Source organism: Trichechus manatus, unplaced genomic scaffold, assembly GCF_000243295.1.
Source record: "Trichechus manatus latirostris isolate Lorelei unplaced genomic scaffold, TriManLat1.0 scaffold00021, whole genome shotgun sequence".
Lineage (NCBI taxonomy): Eukaryota > Metazoa > Chordata > Mammalia > Sirenia > Trichechidae > Trichechus > Trichechus manatus.
Window position 1 is genome coordinate 18,775,840 of NW_004443957.1, and position 16,086 is coordinate 18,791,925.

Genomic DNA, 16,086 nt, shown 5'->3' on the forward strand with positions numbered 1-16,086 from the left:
CGGACTAATCTTTTCCTTGTATCCTGTTCTCTTCATTCTCCCTTGCTCCTGAAGGGATGAGACCAGTGGAGTATCTTAGATGGCCGCTCACAGGCTAAAAATCTGAATTTTTAATAGAAATAAATTGAGAGACGGTATGTCTTACAAACATTTTTACTGTAGGATTTCTGTACCTTGTAAGATACTATCATCTTTTGGATTTGTCACCATTCAGCTTAGGTGTTATTTTTCAGGAACACAGCAATAGCATGAAGTAAGGTACCCTATGCTCAGCCCTCTCCATTTAATAAGCAAGAAAACCACCACTTTCACCTAAAATCTCAAGGTTATTTTGAATTAAAGGCAGTAAAAAAAAATCCAGAGTGCCTTGAATTCTTCAGTGGAACTGTGCTGAGTGTGAAGTCCATAAATTTTCTATCTCCTTTCAAAAAATTTAAAAATAATTCATTTGTTCGAAAAATGTTTATTGAGTGGTTACTTTATGCCAGGCCCTGTTCTAGGCACTTGGTATATCAGTGAACAGACACACAAAAGCCCTTGCCTTGTGGAAGTTACCCTCTAGCTGGGGAAGGCATCAATAACCAGAATAATAGTAACTTGCATAGGGTCACCATTAGTAGGGGGCTGACTTGATGGCAGCTAGCAACAAGGTAGGTTAGAAAGTGATAAGGTGACAAGAACAATGGAAAAATAGATCAAAATAGGGTTATAGGCTGTGGAGTGGGTTGCAGTTTTAGCTAGGGTCATAAGGGTAAACTCTTTTGAGGAGAGACTTGAGGAGATGAGGGAATGGGTTATGGAAAGATCTGGAGGAAGAACATTCCAGGCCAAAGGAACAGCCAGTGCCAGGACCATAATCTGGGAATGTGCCAGAAGAGCTTGAGGAACAGAAGGTAGAGTGGGCAGGAGAAGAGTAGCAGGAGATAAGACCAGAGAGAAAATAGGGGACTGGGCAGCAGATCAGATAGAACCTGATAGACCATTGTAAGACCACTGTATTTACTCTGAATGGGACAAGAACCATTAGAGGGTTTTGAGCAGAGGAGTGATATGCTTTCATTTAAATTTTGAGAGAAGCTCTCAGTTGGTACATTGAGAACAGACTGTAGAAGTGACAAAGTGTAGCAAGGCCCAAAGCAGGGAGACCTGCTCTGAGGCCATTGTGGTAATCCAAGCAAAAGATGATGGTTAGAGCCGGTTTTGTTCTAAGCCCTGAACTGTCATCGTTCCTCAGCCTGTGGCTCAGCATCATGAATAGTTCTCACCCAGCTGTGAGGGCAGGTCCAGACCTTTCATGATTTCATTAACCCAAAGCCACCAGACTCAGCTCCTTATGCTGGGCATCAGTCACCCCATATCCATCAGTGGAAAGAATGCACTTGGTTTCTTTATTATTTTAAGGGTTGGATTGCATGGGTGTTATATATCTTCATTTTATTCTTGAGCAAGGAGTAGTTTTTTTTTTTTTTAAATGAAAAAATAGACATGGCAGTCAACATCTTTTCTCTCTTCCTTGTAGAAAGCACAGCATTGCTAGGGAATGGAGTATGATTGCTTAAGCTTTATTCTTATATGCGAGCTTTGGAATGACAGTAGGACACTCTTATTCTGATCATCAATGCACAAAAGGTCTCTTTAAGTTCTAGAGTCAACTTTTGATTCTCTAAAGGGGTGAGAGAGGGCGTGTTGGACTGAAAGCTCCATTTCAAAGCCAGATAAAAATCACCTCTTGTTTGGGACTGTATTAGTTTCCTAGATCTGCTGTAACAAATTACTACAAACTGAGTGGCTTCAACAACAGAAATTTACCTCTCATAGGTCTGGTGGCTAGAAGTAACAAATCAAGGTGTCTGCAGGGCCATGCTCTCTGCAGCCTCCAGGAGAGAATCTGTTCCATGCCCTTCTCTTACTTCTGGTGTTGCTGGCAATCCTTAGGGGGCCTTGGCTGGTAGATGCATCATTCTAGTACTGCCTCTGTGGTCACATGGCATTCTCCCTGTGTGTCTGTGTCTCAGTGTCTCTTCTCCTCTGCTTATAAGGACACCCGTCAGATTGGATTAAGGGCCCACTCTACTCCAGTAAGGAATCCCTCAATGGCACAAATGATTACATGCTCAGCTTGCATCTGAAAGGCTGACAAAATCTGCTCGAGGACGACATTTTTTTTTTTTTATTCTATTTCAGTAGGCGTCGTCTCTGGGTAGTACAAATGGTTAACACACTCAGCTCCTAACCAAAAGGTTGGTGGCTCTCCAGTCCACCCAGAGGCACTTTGGGAGAAAGGCCTGGCAATCTACTTGTGAAAAATCAGCCATTGAAAACCCTGTAGAGTGCAGTTCTGTTCTGATACACATGGGGTCCTCATGAGTCAGGATCGACTCGGTGGCAACTGGGTCTACTCCAGTATGACCTCATCTTAACTAATTACATCTATAATGATCCTATTTCCAAATAAGGTCACATTCTGAGATTCTGGGAAGGACATGACTTTGGGGACACCATTCATCCACATTCAGGTACTCTGCATTTCCTAGCCTACTTCTGGAAGCGTGAGTGTTGTGCCCTGACAGCACTTCCATTTTGCCCTTCTACTCCAAGGCTGTTGTGTGGGGGTGAATGTGAATCTTCCCTACCTCTTCCCAGAATGGTAACTCTGCCTCACCACGAGGTGGGTGAGCAGATTTGCCTCCAGGCCAGACAGGCAGCTTGAAGTTCCCAACTGTCCTTGGCTTCCTCAGCCATGGAGCCATCTGACAGACCACCGAGCGGGCTGGCAGCAGAACCGAAAAAAACCCTCCCACTTCCACGCCCCCACACAGGTCAGGCGGCACAGTAAGCTGCTCTTGTGACTCTGCTTTTCAAATACAAGCACAATCCCAAGGGTTCGCTTCCTTCCAGTTGGCAGACCAACTTTCTCGTCCTTCTAAGAAAAAAGACGCACAGCGACATCAAATTGTGCTTCCTGGCCCTTTCCTTTACAAATGGAGCGTGAGTGAATCAGAGACATATGGGTTACATTTCCCTGGAAACACACTCGAGTTCGGAAGCGAACTTGGCAAAAGGCATTGGGGGAGGGGGGCGCTTTCAGCACATCCAGAGCCCTTAAGCGCTTCTCAGAAATAGTCAGCAGCACCACACAGCCTGCATCTTGCCTCGGTGTTCTCAGACCTGCCCACCCCAAGCCCAGACACTGTGCTTAGCAAAAGTGACTCACTGACTAAGGTAATTAATGTTGCTGTGACGTACTGTAAGAGTACCTAATTTTAAAGTGATGCCTTCCAAACACCATGTGTTGTAAAATGATTTTAAAACCCTCTATGTCTGCATAAAGAAGCACCTCACCAATAACACTTAACCTAGTAAACTTTTGCCAGAGGCTGTACTTAACAAAGAAAGCTAAACATTTATGACTTGGTGCAATGGCCATCCTGCCTAGTTGCATCCAAGCTTCAAAATGTAGCCCTCCCTGAGAAATATATGATATACTCTCAGTTTTATATGCAGGTAGAATTATGGTAATGAATTTACCCTTTCCTACTTGTTCTTTTACTTATTACAAGTGCTTAAATTAAGCCAGCGTTTAATAGGCTCTGCCACAAGCTTTTTCCCAGCAGCTGGGATCATAGGGAATGATTGCTTAGGCCTCTGACTCCCTGGCCTGTGGACTGAGTAGGTTGGGGGAAATCAATACCCATCCACATCACTCCCAGGAGGGGACTCCGGATCCCACCTGGTTTGGGACAGAGAGCTGTTTTGTTGGTGCATTTGGAGGCATGCTAGTGAGGTTCATTCCAACCAGTTTTGGTAGAAGATAGTATCCCTGTGGAGTTCCTGGGTGGTACAGATGGTTAACATGCTTGGCTGCTAACCAAAAGGTTGGCAGTTGGAGTCCACCCAGCGGTGCCTCAGAAGAAAGGCCTAGCAATCTGCTTTCGAAAGATCACAGCCTTGAAAACCCTACTGAGTATAGTTCTACTCTGACACACATGGGGTCACCATGAGTTGGAACTGACTCAACGGCAACTGGTTTGGGGAGTCCAGACTGCTGCTGAGGAGGCTGAGAGGAGACAACCCAGACACAAGTTCATGACAGGGCTGGCCCTGTCTCTCCAGCTCAAGCTGTGCTCAGTCATGGCCAGATCTAGATGGTGGGGACAGGAGGAAGCAAGCCCATGAGCCTGCCCCTCCCTTTGAGGGTCTTTAGCATCTTCTTCTGCCCCTCCTCAAAGAAGTAGGCAGGATAGACTCCAAAATGTGGTCTCATCTCCTGAATATGGGGAGAGATGTTATGGCCAAGGGACCACAGACAAGAGTCACTAGGGGGGCATCCACTGCTGGAAAAAGGCTCAAGGGCTTAGGAAAGACAGGAATGTGGGTGGAAGCAAAAGCGAAATGAAATTCTTCGTTCCTATCAGCTTGGGGATTTTCATTAAAATGATCACCTCTTCCCCTCCCCTCAAGGGTGTTATCCTAAACAAGTGCATCCCACACAGAGCCGAGTTTTCCCAGTCATCCCCAGGGCCCCTCACTGAAGACCCTCCCTTCTATTACTGTGTGCACTGCAGTGGCCCCTCTGTGGCCCATGGTTTCTTTCTAATGAAGGTCCCTGTGACAGACTCTGAACTCTCTGCGCCCTCCCTGTTACCCTGGAGCCAGAGCTGTCCCTGAGGGGTTTTCATTTTGCAAAATAATTTGGCATTTACAGATAATTTACTGAACCATTTCTTTCCATCTAGAGGAAGTCATGCTTGCTGAAGAAAACAAAAATGCTGGAACATCAGCCTTAGAAGGTAAGGAAGTGCTCCGCCACCTCACCCTATTTGCATTTGCCCCCTCTTATGCACTGGCAATCTCTCTTGATCAAAAGAGGAGAAAAAAATAAAAGAGGGGTGCTCTGGGATTTGAAATGAAAGTCTCTCTGTCATGAAATCCGTCATGCTTTAAAAGGAAGGGAATTGAGTCACAGATTTAAATGCATTTTAAATGGGATCCAAGAGTTACTTTGTTCCAGGGTGTGTGATTGATACTGTGCAATGGAAAGGCCATGGTACAGCTAATGGTATATAAAAGGATCTCTTTTCAAAATTGGTGGGGATCATCTTGGGACCACTTTCAATACCAGGAAGTGACATTGTTTATGAAGAGCCAGAACAAATAGATGTGGAGTGCTTGATTACCTGACACATTTTGGTAAGCTCTAGCAAAGATTCAACAGTGTTTGTGTTCCAGAAGGTGCTGCTGAGCGCAGGATCCACACTTCTGTAGACATTCTCAATTTCTATAACCCTGGCTTAGGTATTAGAGGCAGACACCTCTGTCACCGGGGCTTGCACAAGGCCTCTTGCCTACAGTCCTCAAAGTCTTGACCGGAGTGACCTGGGTGTACTTGTGGCCTCTTATTGGCCTTCCCCCTTCCCTGGTATAGTACTTCGAAGGGCAACGATCAAGAGGAGCCGGACAGAGGCTATGACCCGAGACTCCAGCGATGAACACTGCGTTGACATCTCTTCTGTGGGTGAGTGGAATCAGTTAGACCTTCTTTTTCTTCTCTGAATCTCCCATAAAAAGATTTTGTCTTTGGAGAATCACCTCTCCTGGCTACAAGGGGGAAGAGAAGGCAAAGAAACTAGAGTGTGGGGATGTAACCAGGGAAGGACATGAGACTCTAATCTCTATGTCAGTTTTATAGAAAAATCTGGGCCAGGGAATGCTGTTTACGTGCAACATGGGCTTCAGGGCTAAGAATCCAATCCAGGTTCTTCAGTTGTGGCAGACAGGTACATTTGCAGATGATCCCATTTCTCCTGGATATGCTAATGAGAAACCACTTTGGGATGTTGTTCAAAAGGATCCAAGAACCTATTGCTTCTGGACCAGTGACACAGATTTGAAGACTTGAAGTCATTTGCTTAACCATAGTAGCACCCACCTACTTCCATCATGTGATATTAAACTAGTTCCTATTGACAGCCCTTTAACATGCCTGGTGTTCAATCTCAGGTTCTGTTAGAGATTCTGGCTGATGGCAGAATTTTCCTCCCAAAAAAAAGGGGAAGGTCTCACTTCATTCTTAAAAGCAGAAGAGGCTTACAGAGCTCATTGCTGCTTTATGCTGCCAGTAGTAGAAAATCACCAATGAGGCAGAGTGATTGCAGTGCCTAGAGCCTATTTAAAAGGAAAGGCCAGGGAGAAGCCCAATCTGTTACAAACATAAACACGATCCTGGTAGGACTCAAGATACTGGGTGTTTGCCTGGTGTCCTGCTGGGGAATCTGTCGATTTCCTAGGACCAGGAGTGCCCAGAGAGGAAAAACAGGGATCTCTGCCTGTGGAAACGACTTAGGCTACAGCATGGGGATTCCCAGGGCCTGCAATGCAGGGTCATCTCGCCCTGGGATGAAGCTGCCCACCTAGCCCTTGAATGGTGGCTAGGTGCCCACCTCACCCCACCCCCTTGCCAGGGGAGGTGATCCCAGGACATTTTGCAGCCTCACTCTTCCTCCTCACTTCTCCCCCTCAGGCACGCCTCTTGCCCGAGCCAGTATCAAAAGTGCAAAGGTGAATGGGGCCTCCTATTTCCGACACAAGGAAAGGCTCCTGCGCATCTCCATTCGCCATATGGTGAAATCCCAGGTGTTCTACTGGATTGTGCTGAGCCTCGTGGCTCTCAACACCGCCTGCGTGGCCATTGTCCATCACAACCAGCCACCGTGGCTCACCCACCTCCTCTGTAAGTGAACAGTGAAGGCTGGCCCTCACCTGGCCAGCCTGATGGGAGTGTAAATGTAAGAGAATAAAGCATCGTGCCAGGTCAGAAATTGTTCGCATATCACTGGGCTTTGCCCAGCACTGACCTGACATGGTCATTGAACGTCCTCACATGTATGTGGGTCCTGTTTCCATTGTTGAGGACTCCTCTCTGGGTGGGTGTGTTTGGTTGGGGTGCGGAGGAGCAACACCATCTGTGGAACAAATGTGTCTGCTTTTAATGCTTTCAGACTATGCAGAATTTTTGTTTCTGGGCCTCTTCCTCTTGGAGATGTCCCTGAAGATGTACGGGATGGGGCCTCGTCTTTATTTTCACTCTTCATTCAACTGCTTTGATTTTGGGGTAAGTGCACAGAAGCCTGCCTATCCTTCTGCCTCAAGGTTTTAGATATGCAGCTGGTTCCGTTACTCAGCATGAGGCATTGAAATCAGAATTTATAAAAGGAAAATAGATAAGATTAGCTAAAGGGAGTTCAAGAGTGAGTGAATCCTGGCCACAGAGGAGTTTTTCTGTTTAGCTCTTAAAAAAAAAAATTTATTGATGAACAACATATACACTATAGAGTGCACGCTGACTGAAGTGTAGAGCTCAAGGAATTTTTACAAAGCAATTACACCCATATCCCCGGTTTTGAACCACTTCTTATCTTTGAGGGGAGCCTGGAGGAGAAGGAAGAATTACTTGATTCCAGGAGACAATTGGATAAAAAAAGAGAAGCTCATGTTTTTTTGTTTGTTTTCTAGTTCCATTTAAAATTGAGAAAATTATGTATATAACCCTCATGCAAGTGTGCTCTCTTTCTGTCTCTCTCTCTCACACACACACACACATATTAGCAAGTCCCCACATAGAATGTTTCATACAGCTGTCTACTTTCTAAATAATATCAATATATAAATTTGTATATTGCTGACAGTTTTCAAGGTACTTTCACATACAGTTTTTCTCCTCTGCTTCTTACAAGAGTTCTAGACACTATGTTATGTTACCAGGTGTTAGCCTTCCCATGTACACGTGAGTAGATAGAGGCCATCGTGTGTAAGTTCATATAGCTAGTTAGCAGCCGAACTCAATCACAGAATTTTGGGTTCATGAATCACTTCTCTTTCTGCCAAACCCAATTCTTTTGCTGCCAAACCTTCAGTTAAGCGCTAAAGATTTTGAGTACTTGCCAATGTACATTTTAACTTGGAACATATGGTTCTGGGTCTGGGCAATTTTCAGGCATAATATCTAGGGAAAGACCATACTTTTCATGGCAGCTGTGAGGATTAGTTTTTGTTATTTCTCCTAGACAATGTCTGGAACATAATAGATATTCAATAAATATATAATTAAAACGAAGAATGAATTGTTAATTTGAAATTGCTATCTTTCTGTAGCTCTCAGACCCTATGTAAATATGTACTGTCACGTTGGTGTATGTGGGACCTGACTGACTGAAAGATTTTTAATATGTAGGTGACTGAAGTGTTTTGTTAGCAGTAAATTCTAAGGACAGTGAGAGATTGTGGACTCACTCTCAGGCATTTTTGTATTGAAGCGCAGACCGTAGTATTCATATTGGATCCCTACTTTTGGGGAGCACTTCTTCTTCATCTGTTTGTTCCAGATGTTCTATCATGAGAACAGTCATGGCTGTCTCATTTGTGCAGAAGAGGTGATGGGCTGTGGTAGTTTCCACCAAGGCCAGGACAGGAGTCAGAAAATCAATCTGCAGTATGAAGGAGCAAAGTTAGGAAGAGGGTAGAAGCAGTGGGAGTAGAAGTGACAGCTTCTCCTTTTTCTCTGGCAGCCTTGTCAGATAGGAGGCCTATTGGAGGTAGGGCTGGGTGGGGAGAGGAGCTTTAATGCCATTATAGCCCAGTGAGGGCTGTTGCTTTTGTACTGAATACCAACATGCACCTCTCTTTCCTCTTTTGCTTCCTCCTCTCTCTGTGGCTGGGTTTGGCTTCTTCAGGTCACTGTGGGCAGTATATTTGAAGTGGTCTGGGCAATCTTCAGACCTGGTACATCTTTTGGAATCAGTGTGTTGCGAGCTCTCCGGCTTTTAAGAATATTTAAAATAACCAAGTAAGTGATCAGAATTGGACACCTTCTACTCACCTTTGAGAGTAGTACCTCCTCTCTGCTCATTATATTTCTCTATTCCCTGTGACCCCTTACCACGACTCCCTTCCCTACCCCACCCCCACTCCATCCTTCAGCTCCTCTCCTCCTAAGATCAAACCAGAAAAATATCTATGATGCCAGATCCTGTGCCACATTTCCAAGAGGCACACCGTATCTCCACTTCTTGCAAGTGTACACATGCAGCTTGTTTTATAGCCCACCAGGCAGGTGTCCAGCAGGGCTTGGGAAAACTGGGTACTCAGTGTTCACGGCCATAACATTGTTTGGGTTTTTGTAGGTATTGGGCATCCCTGCGGAATTTGGTGGTCTCCTTGATGAGTTCCATGAAGTCTATCATCAGTTTGCTTTTCCTTCTCTTCCTCTTCATCGTTGTCTTTGCTCTCCTGGGAATGCAGCTGTTTGGAGGCAGGTAAGCACTGAAGAGCTTTCCATCCAGGGAAGCTGACCGGCTCTGTGGCTCAGAACTTAGTCTTGAGCCTGTGAGCTCCAGGGTCGTTAGCTTGATCACCATGTTACCATTTTGTTTGTTGTTCTTATCCATGGCCCGGATCTACCACTGTCAGTCTGTGGAACAAACTCCTCTGCTTTTAATCCTTTCAGACTGCACAGGGTTCTTGTTCCTGGAACTTGTCATTTTAGAGCCATCCTGAAATGTACAGCAGGTGTCTTGTAACTGAGGATCACCCGTACCCCTTCTTATTACTGACACCTCCAAAGTGCATAGTCCATCCAGTAGTAATCACTAATACCGTCTTCGTAAGTTATATGGAATGGGAAAATGTAGGGAGGGGAGGTATGTGGAGAAAGGAGAAATGAAGTGATAGAAACCGTAATTTTGGGAAGGGAAAACTTGGTTATGAGATTTTATTCCATTCTTCTTTCTGAATTTCTTTTTCAGGTTTTTGTGTGGGGAGGGGGGCGGGAGAGAGCTAAAACGAGTGAGTTTTATAATAAGCCAATGTAATAGTTCAAGGTCTGCGTCAAGTAATATCTTTGAAACTCAGAGTACACAAAATACATAATGGCAAAAGCAAACTGCTAACAAGCTTCTATGTGCTGTCACACATATGACACAGCTGTAAGCAACAACTGAGCAGGTGCAGCCAAGCTTTTTTTTTTTTTTTTAAATAATATTTATTGTGTTTTAGGTGAAAGTTACACAGCAAATTAAGTTCCCATTTAACAATTTTTATACAAATTGTCCCATGACTTTGATTACAGTTTTTGCAATGTGTTGGCGTTCTCATTATTTCCATTCTGTTTGTTCTGTTTCCATTGATCTAGCTTCCCTGCCCCTCTTTGCTGTCTCATCCTTTCTCTGGGGTAAATGTTGACTGTTTGGTCTCGCACAGTGGATTATTTAAGGGAGTACTTTTATTCATGAGTGATACTGTTTATTTTGTAAACCAATCTATTATTTGGCTGAAAGGTGACTTTTGGGAGTTCCAAGTTAAAAGGGTATCTTAGGGCAGTAGTCTTGGGGATTCCAAGTAAGTCTGGCCTTTTTTAGGAATTTGAATTTCTTCTACGTTTTTCTCCCATTCTACCTGGGACCTTCTATTACGTCCCTGGTTACAGTGGTCTGTGGTGGTAGCCAGGCACCATCTAGTTGTTTTGGTCTCGGGCTAGAGGAGGCTGTGGTTCGTGTGGGCCATTAGTACTGTGGACTAATTGCTTGCTTGAGTCTTTGGTTTCCATCATTCCCTTTTGTTCCAGATGCGAAGAGACCAGTAGTTGTATCTTAGATAGCTGCTCACAAGCTTTTAAGACCCAAGATGCTACTCACCCAATTAGGGCATAGAATGTTGTGTACTATGTTATGGCAATTAACTGAGTTGCCCCACGAGACTATGGTCCCAAGCCTTTTAACTCAGTAAACCAATCCTGCAAGGTGTTTGGATATGTCTAGGAAGTCTCCTTAACTGCGCCCCCATGGGCTTTATTATATATATAAATATGTATGCAGCACACACAAACATGTATATACATATGCCTATAAGTATAGCTATACCTGTATACACGTGTACTCACATATGCCTTCCTGTGCACATAGAGCGTACATATCTACCTATGTAACCACACACATATTTTTTGGTTGTTACTGCTGTTGCAAAATTGTATATGTTACCGCGTTTACCAAAGTTTTCCTTTATTCTCACGTACTTCTTAGTTTTTAAACCCTGGTTGCATAGTAGCTAAGTGCTAAGGCTGCTAACCAAAGGATTGGCAGTTCAAATCCATCAGGCACTCCTTAGAAACTATGGGGCAGTTCTACTCTGTCCTATAGGGTAGCTATGAGTCAGAATTGACTCAAAGGCAATGGATTTTTTTTTTTTTTTTTTTTGTCAAGTTGTGCTGATTTCCCCTATATTGGGTATTGCCTTTCCCATCACCAAAAATAACAAGTGTCTACTATCTAGAAAGTGATTCCCCCTCCCTCACCCTTCCATCCCTAGTAACCATCAAAGAACGTTGCTTTCTGTGTGCATACCTATTCTTGACTTTTTATAAAAGTGAGATCATACGATATTTGCCCTTTTGTGACTGACTTATTTCACTCAGCATATGTCCTCCAGATTCATCCATGTTATAATATGATTCACAGACTCCTCATTATTCTTCATAGTTGTGTAATATTGCATTGTATGTTTGTATCACAATTTGTTTATCCATTCACCTATTGATGGACACTTAGGTTGTTTCCATCTTTTTGCTATTGTGAATAGTGCTGCAATTAACATAGGTGTGCATATGTCTATTCATGTCACTGCTGTTATATCTCTAGGATCTATATCTAGGAGTGGGATTGCTAAATCATAAGATATTTCTGTTTCTAGCTTTTTGAGAATGTGCTATACCATTTTCCATAGTGTGGTTGTACCATTTTACAGTCCCATCAGCAGTATATAAAAGATCTAATCTCCCAACAACCTCGCCAGCATGTGTTGTTTTCTATTTTTTTGATTAGTGCCGTTTTTGCAAGAGTGAGAAGGTATCTCAGTGTAGTATTGATTTGCATCTCTCCAATGGCTAATAATCGTGAGAATCTCTTCATGTGTTTGTTAGCTGCCCGAATGTCCTCTTTGGTGAAGTGTCTGTTCATGTCCTTTGCCCATTTTTTGATTGGATTATTTTTCTTTCTGTTGTTGAAGTTTTCTATATATTTTAGAGTTTAGACCCTTATCAGATATGTCCTTGCCAAAGAATTTTTTTCCCAGTCTGTAGGTTCTCTTTTTACTCTTTTGGTAAAGTCTTTTGTTGAGAATAAATATTTAATTTTTAGGAGGTCCCAGTTACCTAATTTATCTTCTGTTGTTATGCATTTTTGGTTTTGTTTGATAGTCTATTTATGCAGAAAATTAGGACCCCTAGTTTTGTTCCTATGTTATCTGCCAGGAACTTTATAGTTTTAGGTTTAACATGTAGGTCTTTGATCCATTTTGAGTTAGTTTTTGTGTATGGTGTGAGGTATGGATCCTGTTTGATTTTTCTGCAAATGGATATCCAGTTTTACCAGCACCATTTGTTAAAGAGACTGTTTCTTGCCCATTGAATGGACTTTGACCCTTTGTCGAAGATCAGCTGCCACAGATGGATGGATTTACTTTGGGGTTCTCAATTCTATTCCATTGGACTATGTGTCTGTCATTGAACTAGTACCAGGCTGTTTTGATTACTGTAGCTGTTAGTAAGTTTTGAGATTGAGAAGTGTGAAGCCTCCTGCTTTGCTCGTCTTCTTCAATATTGGTTTAGCTATTCAGGGCCTTTTTCCTTTCCATATAAAGTTGGAGATTAGTTTTTCCATTTCATTAAAGAATGTTGTTGGGTCCAAGGCACAACAATTGGTCTCTATTCACCTGGAGCAACAGAGGAAGAAGGTGAGTCAGGAATAGTAGACAGATGTGAGATGTGTGGCTACTTGCCTCCATGAACATCTACCTCCTTTGCCATGAGACCAGAAGAATCAGATGGTGCCCGGCTACCCTTACTGAACCTTTTGATCAAAGATTCCATAGAATAATCCTGATCAAAAGGAGGAAAATGTAGAACAGAATTTCAAATTATCATGGACTCTAGACTTTCTGGAGCCATGGAGGGTGGATAAAACCCTGAAACTATTGTCCTGAGGTAGTCTTTAAACCTTAAACCAAAAATATCCCCTGAAGTCTTCTTAAAACCAAATAGTAGTTCAGCTTAACTAGTAAAAAAAAAAGTCTGCTTTGAGGATTACACTCTATTGAGAACTATCTATATGAGATCAAATTGACAACAGCAACTTGAAATATTAGATAGGAACCTTAGGGGGCAGTGAGTTTATGTTAGTGAGGGAGAAACAATTCATAAAAGAAGGGTGAGAATGGTTGCACAACTCGAAGAATATATTCAATGTCACTAAATTGTACATGTAGAAATTGTTGAATTGGTGCATGTTTTGCTGTATTTATTCTCAACAGCAACAATAAAATAAGTAAAATTTGGAGAAAAAAAGAATGTTGTTGGAATCTGGATTGGGATTGCATTGTATCTACAGATCGCTTTGGGTAGTACTGACATTTTCACAATTTTAAGTCTTCCTGTCCATGAGCATGGAATGTTTTTCCATTTATATAGGTCTCTGGCTTCTTATAGTAGTGTTTTATAGTTTTCCTTTATAAGTCTTTTACAGCCCTGGTTAGATTTATTCCTAGATATTTTATCGTTTTGGAGGGTATTGTAAATGTATTGTTTTCCTGATTCCTTTATCAGAGTCCTCCTTGTTAATGTAGAGGAACCCAACTGACTTTTGTATGTTGATCTTGTACCGTGCCACTTTGCTGAATCCTTCTTTTAGTTCTGGTAACTTTCTTATGGAATCTCTGGGGTTTTCCACGTATAGGATCATGTCATCTGTGAATAGGGATAGTTTATTTCTTCCTTTCCAGTTTGGATATGCTTTCTTGCCTTTCTTGCCTTATTGCTCTAGCTAGGACTTCCAGTACAATATTGAATAAGAGTGGTGGTAATGGGCATCCTTGTCTCATTCCTATTCTCAGAAGGAATACTTCAGTCTCTCTCCATTGACTATAATGCTAGCTGTTGGTCTTGCCTTTTCAGGTTTAACTTTAATGATGGAACTCCTTCGGCAAATTTTGACACCTTCCCTGCAGCCATCATGACTGTATTTCAGGTATGAGGCCAAATGGGCTCCTTCCAGAGAACCAGGTACCCTTTCTTGTTGAGTAATCATCACCAAAATCATCTCTAGGAGTTCTGTAGCTCTGTTCTTCCCTATAAAGAGCCCTGGTGGTGCAGTGGTTAAGCACTCAGATGCCAACCAAAAGGTTGGCAGTTTGAACCTACCAGCTGCTCCGCAGGAGAAAGATGTGGCAGTCTGCTTCCATAAAGATTTACAGCCTTGGGAACCCTATGGGGCAGTTCTACTCTACCCTGAAGGGTCACTATGAGTCGATTCATGAGTCAAAATAGACTCGACAGCAGTGGGTTTTGTTTTGTTTTTGGTTCTTCCCTATATTGACATTCAGTCAAAAATCACATTTATAGTTTTCTGAAATCTGTAAGCATCTTCAGGCCACTAGCATTTAATGAGGTATCTTTTCTATCCCCTAAAACCTATTTAAATCATGGGACAAAAAATCAGTGGTGTCTTAAAGAAAAACACTACTTAGCCAGAATCTGAGGCTAGACTAGAACCCGGGCTGACTGAAATGGAGCCCAGGAGGCTCTTGCCAATAATGCTGCTTTCTCTGGGACTGTAGCCTGTCAGCTCAGGAGGCACTCAGGTAACCAATAGCCAGACCACCTGTCTGTGTGATTCCTACAGGGCCTGGCAAAGCTGGAGGTTGGGGGCGGGGTGGGGGGGATGGGCTCTGTAGTTGGAGGAATAGATGCTTTCTTTTCTTTTTGATGCTTTCCTTCCATGTTTGATGCCTAAAAGTCTCTATCATATCAAAAGAAAGTTTTAGATTTTTCATGGAAGTGACTTTTTTTCTCCCTGACAGGATAGCCAAGCAAGGGGATAGATGAAAAAGACTGAGACCCAGAATGCTACCCTTTGCATTGGCCCCATTTTCTCAACCAACCCGGGCCTCTGATCTGCCTGTTGTTTGCTTTGTGTAGATCCTGACAGGTGAGGACTGGAATGAGGTGATGTATAACGGAATCCGTTCCCAGGGAGGGGTCAGCTCAGGCATGTGGTCAGCCATCTACTTCATTGTACTCACCTTGTTTGGAAACTGTATCCTTTTTACTTTGTGCTGCCTGCCTGCCTGGACCCCCATTTGAGGAGGTGGTGGTAGTGGTGGTGGTAGTAGAGCTGAGGTAAGCAGAATAAAGAGGGTGGACACTGCTCGATGTACTAAGGGAAACAAAGATCCTGATGTTAAGGAACTTCTATAATAGTTGGGTAAAGAAGATAAATATAAACAAAATAGAGTATCACTCAAATCTATAGTGTACACAGATAATAACACGGGAGGCTTTTATAGTGGATGGTTAGAAATACTATGATCTGGAGAAATAAGAGAGGCCAGAAATCAGTGTAGCCTGGCATAGTTGGATAGATTATAATATTGATGAATTAATTATATGTTGATACAGAGCAGTGCCGGCCACATAAAAAGATCTCAAAAAACATTAGTATGATTAATTGCATTGGAAAGCTGGACAGTGAATAAGGAGGACTGACTGAAGAAGAATTGATGCCTTTGAATTACGGTATTGGCGAAGAATACTGAATATACTGTGGACTGCCAGAAGAACGAATGAATCTGTTTTGGGAGAAGTATAGCCAGAATGCGCCTTAGAAGCAAGGATGGTGTTGTGGATTGAATTATGTCCCCCAGAAAATGTGTGTATCAATTTGGCCGGCCCATGATTCCTGGTATTCTGTGGTTTTCCTATAAATTGTAAATCCTGCCTCTATGATGTTGATGACGGAAGATGGGCAGCAGTTGTGTTAGTAAGGCAGGACTCAGTCTACAAGCTTGGATTGTATCCTGAGGCAATGTCTTGAGATATAAAAGACAGATGTGAGCAGTGAGACAGGGGGACCTCATACCATCAAGAAAGCAGTGCCGGGAGCAGAGCGCGTCCTTTGGACAGGGGTCCCTGCGCCAAGAAGCTCCTAGTCCGGGGGAACACTGGTGAGAAGGCCGACAGAGAGAGAAAGCCTTCCCCTGGAGCTG

At 43.1% G+C, this 16,086-nt stretch overlaps 1 protein-coding gene across 3 annotated transcripts in view; it reads left to right on the forward strand.

Annotated features, from left to right (window-relative positions):
• Window positions 1-16,086, forward strand: part of CACNA1E (calcium voltage-gated channel subunit alpha1 E) — a 366,059-nt gene that overhangs the window by 268,484 nt on the left and 81,489 nt on the right. For all 3 annotated transcript variants that reach the window (XM_004372885.1, XM_004372886.1, XM_004372884.1), the window contains exons 9-16: window positions 4,737-4,790; window positions 5,426-5,515; window positions 6,521-6,730; window positions 6,999-7,111; window positions 8,730-8,842; window positions 9,180-9,311; window positions 13,997-14,069; window positions 15,020-15,137. In XM_004372885.1, coding sequence (XP_004372942.1) covers window positions 4,737-4,790; window positions 5,426-5,515; window positions 6,521-6,730; window positions 6,999-7,111; window positions 8,730-8,842; window positions 9,180-9,311; window positions 13,997-14,069; window positions 15,020-15,137 — 903 coding nt within the window. The remainder of the gene's footprint in view (window positions 1-4,736; window positions 4,791-5,425; window positions 5,516-6,520; window positions 6,731-6,998; window positions 7,112-8,729; window positions 8,843-9,179; window positions 9,312-13,996; window positions 14,070-15,019; window positions 15,138-16,086) is intronic.